Source organism: Marmota marmota, unplaced genomic scaffold (assembly GCF_001458135.2).
Source record: "Marmota marmota marmota unplaced genomic scaffold, marMar, whole genome shotgun sequence".
NCBI lineage: Eukaryota > Metazoa > Chordata > Mammalia > Rodentia > Sciuridae > Marmota > Marmota marmota.
Window position 1 is genome coordinate 5,271,059 of NW_026000079.1, and position 10,475 is coordinate 5,281,533.

Genomic DNA, 10,475 nt, shown 5'->3' on the forward strand with positions numbered 1-10,475 from the left:
GGAAAACTCTGTTCTTGATCCTTCAGGAATGCCTGCAATTTCTTTGAACCAAGGTGAGTGAGTTGATGTACATTTTTAATGTAGTGTAGGGCTTTCTGAAATTGCAGGCTGGGCTCAGTAAAGTCGAGGAGTTCAGTGTCAGTGTCCTTATGTTCCCCCGGTGTGGAAAGTGTTAACATGGTTACTCTGTTTTGGGCTGCCAATTTAGCCTCTTTATTTGCCCTCTTGTTAGATGGGGGTGGTATCTGCACAACGGTTTGTTTTCTGGGCTCAGTGAGCCATCGTTTACCGCCCCTAAGGGAATAGTCCAGGAAGATTACTTCTTGCTGGCAAATTTGGGCCTTTTTGGCAGAAGCTCTATACCCGAGTTGAGCAAGCTCGGATAGTAGTGCTTGGGTCCCAGACTCACAGTTTTCCTTGTATCAGCTGCCAGTAGCAGGTCATCCACATATTGAAGCAGGGTGACTTCGGGGTGCGTAGTTCTGAAGTTGTTGAGATCTCTGTGGAGGGCTTCATCAAAGAGAGTGGGGGAGTTTTTGAACCCCTGTGGGAATCTGGTCCAAGTTAGTTGATCAGACGTTCCGGTTTCTGGGTTTACCCATTCGAAAGCAAACAGCAACTGACTATCTTTATGTAGAGGCAAGCAAAAGAAAGCATCTTTTAAGTCCAGAACAGTATACCATTTTTGCTCAGGGTTCAGGGTGCTAAGCAGATTGTACAGATTAGGTACCGTGGGGTGAATGTCCTGCACTCTGTTGTTGATCTCTCTTAGGTCTTGAACGGGGCGATAGTCCCCAGTTCCTGGCTTTTTTACTGGTAGCAGGGGAGTGTTCCAGGCCGATTGACAGGGCCTTAGGACCCCTAAGGCCAGATATTTCTGAATATGGGGCCTTATCCCATCTTTAGCTTCTTTGCTCAGAGGATATTGTTTAATATTAATTGGGAAAGCTGAGGTTTTTAACTCCACTGTTATTGGAGGTTGTTTTATGGCTAGGCCTAACCCAGCAGTTTCTGCCCAGGCATCTGGGTAATCTGTTATCCATTTCTGGGGTAGCTTGCCTGTTTAATCAGTCTTGGGGGGTGTGAAGAGTTGATGTTCATCTTTTATTGACATAGTTAAAGCCATGACTATAGGAGTTTTTACTGAAGGATTTAGAAATTTCATTTGGGGGCCTTCAGGGTTAAAAGTTATTCTGGCCCGGAGCTTGGTGAGCAGATCTCTGCCCATCAATGGGGCCGGGCATTCTGGGATCACTGGGAAGGAGTGATGGAATTTTCCTTTCCCCAGGTCCATGGTCCTCTTAGTTGTCCAAGCCCGATATTTACTGCCATTAGCCCCTTGAACTAGAGATCTTTTAGTTGATAGAGGGCCCAATGGGGCCTTAAGGGATGAGTATACTGCCCCTGTATCCACTTCAAAGTTTACTGGGGTCCCCTCCACTTCAAAAGTTACCCTGAGCTCGGGGAGGGGATCTGAGCCCCGACTTTCCTAGTCATCCTCCAGAGTCAGAATGGCTGGCTGGCTTGGCTGTCTCTTTCTAGGGCATTCTTTGGCCCAGTGTCCTTTTTCTCTACAGTAGGCACATTGATCTGAGGCCAGAGGTGGCTTATGGCATGGGCCCAGGTATCCCTTTCTCTCTCCCTGTCTCTTAATTTCTGGCCTATTTTTTGTTGTGACCAGGACCTTAGTCAATGCCTTAGTCTGTCTTTTGCTTCTTTCATCCTCCCTTTGCTCCCTTTCTTTCTCCCTCCTTTGTTCCTTCTCTTCCTCAGTTTCTCTCTTATAATATACCTTCTCGGCTTCTCTGACTAAATCTCTCAAAGTCATATCTTATAATCCATCTGAGCGTTGTATTTTTTTTTTAATATCCAGGGCAGCTTGCCCAATAAAGGCCATCGTGACAGATGCCTTTTGATCCTCTGCCTGAGGATCGAAAGGAGTATATCTCCTATATGNGCCTGTGGCTCTGTGACACGTCTGTCAGCCACTGTCGGAGAGAGCTCACGCTCTTCACCAACAGCCACTTTGCCAGCCCTAACCTGAAACCAGAAACCTGAAACCTGGAACCAGAAAGCAGAAAGCAGAAACCAGAAAGAGGCGCCTTACTTACCCTGAGAGGGGCCCGTTAGGGGGTCTTTCGTCCGCCGCTGCCGGATCTCGGTGGGACCTCCAAATGTAAAGGTCAGGTGAGCGTCGGAGGAAGAGACCACCAAGAGACTGTCTCATGCAACAGCAAAGGGTTTATTGGGGTCCAGCATGCTGGGGCTCAGAGATCACTTGAATAGAGCAGAGAGCCCTGAGAACAGCTTAAGCAGAGCTTATATACTTTCCTTGGAGAGGGCAGGGAGGGAAGTTCATTGACGGGTCAGGGCGAGTGGGTGGTTTGCCTGCAACCGGGTGAGGGGATACATTCTGCAGTTTGGCAGTTGGGGACAGCACATTCTGGGAACAAGATTAGCAAACAGTTCTCAAGATTATTAACCTTTCAATATGTGATGTCAAGTAATAAGATCCTTGTGTATACATTTACTTATGTCTTGTAATCATATAGTCAGGAAGGAGAATAGGTCTTTTGGTCATCACAGGAACACTGCCGGCTTTTGTTCCTGTGGGGGGCAAATGCATCCTCATAATCTTAGTGATATCACCATAAAGGGAAAGAGGAAGGATCCTAAAGGAAGCCATTGAGACATAAAAAATCGAGTTATTCAGCCTTGAGAGCCAGTCAGGCTTAGGGCTGACTCAGAAACCTGTGGAATTAGGTTTTGTCTGAAAAAGACCCCTTGCCTTAGCATTTACAGGTGGGCATTCCCAACAGGGCAGGGTCTGTGAGGGTCAGTAGCAGGTCTGAGTGGATCAGGAAGTACAGGTTGGTGGCTGAAGGCGGGACCAGAAGTCCTGTCTGAGTGACAGCGGGGGACCCCTGGGAAGCCCCTGAGAACGCGGAGGTGGGACCAAAAGCCCACTTAACCCGGTTAGGGCAGTTGCCATGGTGATGGAAACAGCGCAGAGCCTGCCCATTGTCCGGGGCCAGAGCTCTGGAGCCGGCTGCATTCAGCTTGATCTGTTTGCTCTTCCCCACAGGGCAGGGTCCCTCAGCCGGCAGGGGACTGCCTGGTCTCTTCGACCTGCGCTTGCCACGGGTGTGATCTGCTGTCTTCTGCATTTTCCCCTGCAGCACTGGGTGCTTTAAGTAGGGTTTTAACAGCAATGCCAGGTTGCTACCAGACCTTAAGGCAGTCTGTGCTTGGCCCCAGGCCAGCTTGTCTAGGGTGAAAAGCTCTGCCGGGGTGGGGGGACCCCATAGGGAACAGCAGTTAAAGCCTTCTGTCCCCTCCGGCTGAGTTCCAGCCATTCTGATCCGGTAGGGCTAGAATGCAGTGAAGAGTTTCAATATAAATGGTTTGAGCACCTTTAAAAACCAGCAGAAAAACAAAATAGGCCTCTCTAGAAGTAGAAAATCTCACCACAAAAAAAACTTTCCTTTTTCTCTCACAGTCTCCAAGTGCAGATTTCTAACATATGACCCCCCCAAATCTTTACCTAATATTTTAAAATATAAAGATTTACAAAAGAACTGTAAAAAAGTCCATAAAAGCACTTTTCCTATGGGAGAGGACTCAACTTAACAACATATCCCATTAATCACATTAATTTTTTTTTTACAATTATTTAGGTTCTCTAGAATTGCAAAATAAAATTTTTTTATGTTTCTAAAGATGAAATATTCCCATATACTAAAAATGTTTAACGTCACAGATTTTTCCTCCATCTAGTTCACTTACTTTCTACACTTCGGCCCACAATACCCTGAAATCCTAAGCGTGCTCAACTTCTGGAGAGAAAGTCCAAATCCACTAAATTTCTAAAATTCACCCAGGAGTCTCCATAGGGGCCACCAATTGTCACAATTCACGACTAAACAATCAGGGTCACTCTAGGTGAACTGGGCTGGCACAAAATAATCCCACAGAGACAGAGAAATACCTTTTTCTTTGGGTCCTGCAAAGCTCCTCTGACCTTAGGGGTCCGTGGAAACAGAGGAGCTGCGCTGAACCCTTTTATAGGGAAGAAGCTTTCAAATGAGGCAAGGGGTAGGATTAGAAGGAACAGGTGAGTGCAACTCAACCCCCCCCACACCCCCACCTACACCTGAAGACCCAACCTAAGGGCTGTTAGAGTAGCCCAAACGAACTAAGATACAACTAGACAGCAAAATCCTAACCCTACAGACATTAAATACACTAGATGACGAAGAATCCCCACGAACCCCCAAACTGAAGGAAGTGGAGACAACCGACACTCCCCAAACCTGCATGGTATCAGCATTAGTATGGGAGGTGAAGAAGGCAGAAATGGATTGCCAAGCCCCAAATAGCAACAGGCACAGAAGACACAGCTGAGATGGGGGGGATTCAGCTCCTTGCAATAGTAAGTGGGTCCACAGTGAGATCCCAGGGCAGAAGCACCCGGCCTCTACCAACCACCAAATTCTCCGTCAGCTCCCCCTTCCAGAACAGGGCTCTACACTGGGGAGAAACTATGGGGGAGTGGAATCCAAATTCAGCAGGCCAAGAACTAGAAAGGAGGCAAAGAGAGGTTCTGGTCAAAACTGGGGAAACAGCCCTGAATTTCTAAAGACAAGCTTTTATATTAAAATAATAATGGTAATGGTGCTGTCAGATTTTTTTAATGTGATAGCTTGTGTTGGTTAATTTGCATTTTCCAAATGACATTACACCAAAACAACAGCAGAGGGAGTTCTGTAGCGTTTGAAAAGCTTTCTTGCTTCATTCTCAAAGTTCAGGAAAATTACTTTCACATAAATATAAACAACCAATTGTAAGTTCAGTGTCAGTCAAAAGTAAGACCCTGTATCAAAAAAGGGGGGTGGGCATGCTGGGGATGTATCTCAGTGGTAGTGCACCCTGGCTTCAAACCCCAGTACCAAAAATTAACGGATAGATAGATAGATAGATAGATAGATAGATAGTAAATGAGCAACATAAAATGATTTAGGTTGAATCTTTCCAAAGTTGTTATAATTTCAAAAAAGAGTAAGGAATAGAATAACAATTCTACAAATAACAAATGATGCCACTAAACAGGTGAAAACCATAACCTATTATTCAAAATGAAATAAATGACAATATGTCGTATAACTCTTAAGGACACAGTTCAATGGGTTTATACAAACTGATACAGCCATGCAACCACCCCCATTTCTAGAACTGGAACATTACTAGCATCCTCATAGATGCTATGTGCCCTTCCTGTGCCCCTCCTAGTGAATGACCATCCCTGCCCCCACAAGTAAACATCACTGTGGCTGCTCTCCTTCTAAAATTACTTTTGCCTATTTTCAAAGGTCATATGAATGGAACTTATATGTATCTTGTGCCTGGATTTTTTCACTCAACATTAGTTTGTGAAATTCGCCCAGGCTGTTGTGTGGGGCAGAGTCCACTCTTTATCATTGCAGTACAGGATTGTATGAGTGCACCAAAATTTATCCACTATACTGCTGATGGACATTAGGGTTGTCCACTTCAATGCTATGATATTTTTTTTTTAATTACAACAAATTTTTTTTTCTTTTCTTTTTCTTTTTTTTTTTTTTTGGTACTGGGGATTGCCCTCAGGGGCACTTGACCATTGGACCATATGCCCAGCCCTATTTCATATTTTATTTAGAGACAGGGTCTCACTGAGTTGCTTAGTGCCTCACTGTTGCTGAGGCTGGCTTTGAACTTGAGATCCTCCAGCCTCAGCCTCCCAAGCCGCTAGAATCCAGGCCTGCCCCACGTGGCCCAGCTCAGCAGACATTCTTTCACTCCCCTCTGTTGTGTATATACCTAGTGGAATTATTGGATCACAGGGTCATAAATCACTTTAGTAAAACCTGGTAAATTTCCAAAGTGGTTTTTTCAATTTATACTCTCACTAGTAGAGTATGAGAATTCCCCATTCTTACTAAAACTTGATATTGTCAGGTTTTAAAAACACTAAGGGCGGTTACGATAAGTGTGTATAAGCCAGAAGGGTCAGGATGCCATCCAGGTTTCTGGCTCAAATGCGAGAGACTGCTTTCCAGAGTGAAGTCTGGAGGAAATTGGTTTGGGGGTCGAAGGAAGAAAAGCTCCTTTGGTTTCTTTTCTACCTATCAGTCAGGGTAATAGTACTGGTCAGTTCGCTCCTGTAAGTCAGGTTGGGACTGGTCAATTTTACAGGGTTAGCAGGGTCAACAGTCACAGTGGGAGCCAGGTATGGTGACACATGCCTATAAACCCACCAACTCAGAAGGTTGAGGCAGGAGGATGTCAAGTGAAGGCTTGACTGGGCAACTTAGTGAGATCCTGTCTCAAAATAAAAAATAAAAAGGGAGGGACTGGGTACTTACAACTCAGTGGGAGTGACGCTGGGTTCAATGCCTAGTAACACAAACACACACACACACACAGGCACACACAAACACAGAGCACACATAGGCACACACACACAAAAGCCTTCAAAAGGCTCCCATCTCACTCGGAGTAAAAGCCAACATCTTTAAAATGATTTGCCAAGCTCCATGTAATTAGGTTTTTATGGCTTGTTCCATATTATTAACTTTGACCCAGCCACAGGAGCCTCTGGGCTCATCCTTAGAAATCCAGGTATGCTTCTTCCTTAGGCCTTTGAAATCACTGTTTCCCCAGCTAACCAATGACCGACTCCCTCTTTTCTTCAAGTCTTTGCTCCAATGTCATCTTTTCAGGGAAGCCTTGTTCTGACCGCCCTATTTAAATTGCAATTTAGCCTCAATTCTACTGTACCTCCTTTTCCTGCTTTATTTTTCCTCTTGATTCTGATTATGTTCCAATGGTTACCTTGTGTCCCAGCCACGGCCCAGTTGTGCCAGGGCAGTGGGCAGGTTTCAAACAGGCCAAAGAAAGTACCTGGAGACGGCCCGGGAGACTCATGGCTTGTTGGAGAAATAACTTATAAGGGATCAGAGATTGTTCCAAGAAGAGTTCGGAGGCTACAGGCTGACAGATGGAACCTCTGTCCCTCAGGGTGCTTTGCAGAGCACAACCTCCTCTCCCTATGGTGTTTTACCAGCGGCAGCCAGCTGGATGGGTGACACACACCCTTCCCACAGTGCCCTCAGTCCCACACCCATTTCCACTCAGAAAGAGGTTTCAAATCTTAGGCTGCAGAAGCAGCGACATCATCGAGATCAGCTTGCTTGTCTGACCCGCACCCCAGGGAACAACTGTGCCAGCGTACACACAAGGGAGTAGCTTTCTACAGATGACACTAACTGGAATTTATTCCCAGTATGCATAAGAAAAACCCAGTGTTCTCCAAAACAATACGTCTCTGGACTTTCCACCTGGGTTTGCTCTCATTGTTCCCTTGGCTAGATCTTTGGGAACAGAAAGGGTGCATTCCAGGACATGGTATTTTATTGTCCCCTTTTTCTTTTTTTGTGTGTGTATGTAGGCGGGGGGTGTGGGTACCAGGGATTGAACTCAGGGGCACTCGGCCACTGAGCCACATACCCAGCCCTATTTTGTATTTTATTTAGATACAGGGTCTCACTGAGTTGCCTAGTGCCTCGCTTTTGCTGAGGCTGGTTTTGAACTTGCGATCCTCCTGCCTTAGCCTCCCGAGCTGCTGGGATTACAAGCGTGCACCACCACATACGGCTTTTTGTTACTCTTTGTAGGGCATGATGTAACATGGAGCTTGTTGCATCAGAAAAGAGGAAACTTAACTTGCTGGCTGCTACCTGCTTCCAGTCCTGGGGCCACATGTGGCTAAGAGAGCACCTAGCAATTAGCTAGAAGGCATTGCTGTGGGTTGTGATGAAGAATCAGACCATCTCTAGGATAGGCTCAGAACCCTTCTGCCCTCAAGGACAGCTCGTGTCTCTCATTACTGCCTGTAGGATGGTGTAGATGTAAATTCTCCCCACCCTGCTGACCTTTACCCTGATTGGTTCCTGTACATTATATTAGCTGTGTGTGTTTTCCCATTAAACCTGCTTTGACTGTTCTCCCTGGCCTGACCAATTGTCCTGGGGAGGGAGGGCTGGGTGTGGGCAGCCAGTCGACCTTTACCTTTCTTGGCCTGTCCTGGTCGGGGCGTGCTCCCCCAATCTCTCCCACAGGTCAGGAGGGAATGGGGGGCTAAAAACCCCGACAACTCTTGTTAAACAAGACTTTCAAGTACACTTGGCTAATGAGACAACTCAAAGCAGGGCCCTCAGAAACCTTCAGGATTCTGTAACCTTAGGCTCCAAATCCTCTGTTCAATCACCAATGGCCAATGAGTTAATCAATTATGAATTTGTAATGAAACTGCAATAAAATAACTCAAGACAAGGTTTGGGTAACAGGGGCGATGGCCAGCATCTCTTTTGGGGGGTTCTTCTTCCTGCCAAGGAAGGTGTAAGCCACATGAAAACTTAAAGTCTAAAATAATCAGTTAGCTTTTTCGCAACGGGTTTGCCGCCAGAACACAGGTGTCGTGAAAACCACCGCTAAATCAAAGCCAAAATGGGAAAGGAAAAGACTCACATCAACATCGTTGTCATTGGACACGTAGATTCGGGCAAGTCTACCACTACTGGCCATCTGATCTACAAATGTGGTGGGATCGACAAAAGAACCATTGAAAAATTTGAGAAGGAAGCTGCTGAGATGGGAAAGGGCTCCTTCAAGTATGCCTGGGTCTTGGGTAAACTGAAAGCTGAACATGAGCATGGCATCACCATTGACATCTCCCTGTGGAAATTTGAGACCAGCAAGTATTATGTGACTATCATTGATGCCCCAGGACACAGAGACTTTATCAAAAACATGATTACAGGCACATCTCAAGCTGACTGTGCTGTCCTGATTGTTGCTGTTGGTGTCGGTGAATTTGAAGCTGGTATCTCCAAGAATGGGCAGACCCGTGAGCATGCCCTTCTGGCCTACACACTGGGTGTGAAACAGCTAATTGTTGGTGTTAACAAAATGGATTCCACTGAGCCACCCTACAGTCAGAAGAGAGATGAGGGAATCGTCAAGGAAGTCAGCACCTACATTAAGAAAATTGGCTACAACCCCGACACAATAGCATTTGTGCCAATTTCCGGTTGGAATGGTGACAACATGTTGGAGCCAAGTGCTAATATGCCTTGGTTCAAAGGATGGAAAGTCACCTGTAAAGATGGCAGTGCCAGTGGAACCACATTGCTTGAAGCTTTAGATTGCATCCTGCCACCAACTCGTCCAACTGACAAGCCTTTGCGTCTGCCCCTCCAGGATGTCTACAAAATTGGCGGTATTGGTACTGTCCCTGTGGGCCGAGTGGAGACTGGTGTTCTCAAGCCTGGCATGGTGGTCACCTTTGCTCCAGTCAATGTCACAACTGAAGTAAAGTCTGTTGAAATGCACCATGAAGCTCTGAGTGAAGCTCTTCCTGGAGACAATGTGGGCTTCAATGTCAAGAACGTGTCTGTCAAAGATGTTCGCGGTGGCAATGTTGCTGGTGACAGCAAAAATGACCCACCAATGGAAGCAGCTGGTTTCACTGCTCAGGTGATTATCCTGAACCATCCAGGCCAAATCAGTGCTGGCTATGCTCCTGTACTGGATTGTCACACAGCTCACATTGCTTGCAAGTTTGCCGAGCTGAAAGAAAAGATTGATCGCCGTTCTGGTAAGAAGCTGGAAGATGGCCCTAAATTCTTGAAATCTGGTGATGCTGCCATCGTTGACATGGTTCCAGGAAAGCCCATGTGTGTTGAGAGCTTCTCTGACTATCCTCCTCTGGGTCGTTTTGCTGTTCGTGATATGAGGCAGACAGTTGCTGTGGGTGTCATCAAAGCAGTGGACAAGAAGGCTGCTGGAGCTGGCAAGGTCACCAAGTCTGCCCAGAAAGCTCAGAAGGCTAAATGAATATTACCCCTAATACCTGCCACCCCAGTCTTAATCAGTGGTGGAAGAACGGTCTCAGAACTGTTTGTCTCAATTGGCCATTTAAGTTTAATAGTAAAAGACTGGTTAATGATAACAATGCATCGTAAAACCTTCAGAAGGAAAGGAAAATGTTTTGTGGACCATTTTGTTTTTTTGTGTGTGGCAGTTTTAAGTTATTAGTTTTTAAAATCAGTACTTTTTAATGGAAACAACTTGACCAAAAATCTGTCACAGAATTTTGAGACCCATTAAAACAAAGTTTAATGAGAAATAAATAAATAAATTAAATAAAATAATCAGTTAAAAACCAAAGACAAGGAGTCAGAAATATATTTCCAAAGTGGAGCCCCTGGTAGGTTTGTAAGGGTAAAAGAAATTGAAGTTAAAGCGTAAAAGTTAAAGGGTAAAAGACCAGGTGTTGTAAAGTTTCTAAGCTGCAAGGTCTGAGTTAAATTTCTGTAGCTGTTAAGACAATGCTTGGAACTGCCCAGCAATAAGGGCTCTGTGTGGTCCCACATAGG

At 45.6% G+C, this 10,475-nt stretch overlaps 1 protein-coding gene across 1 annotated transcript in view; it reads left to right on the plus strand.

The window, feature by feature from the left end:
* The window catches only part of LOC107156790 (elongation factor 1-alpha 1-like), a 30,348-nt gene extending 20,123 nt beyond the window's left edge, over positions 1-10,225 (plus strand). The window contains exon 2 of the mRNA XM_048814836.1: positions 8,493-10,225. Within this exon, the coding sequence (XP_048670793.1) occupies positions 8,545-9,933 (1,389 nt within the window). The 5' untranslated portion in view covers positions 8,493-8,544 and the 3' untranslated portion in view covers positions 9,934-10,225. The remainder of the gene's footprint in view (positions 1-8,492) is intronic.
* Positions 10,226-10,475: the final 250 nt, after the last annotated feature.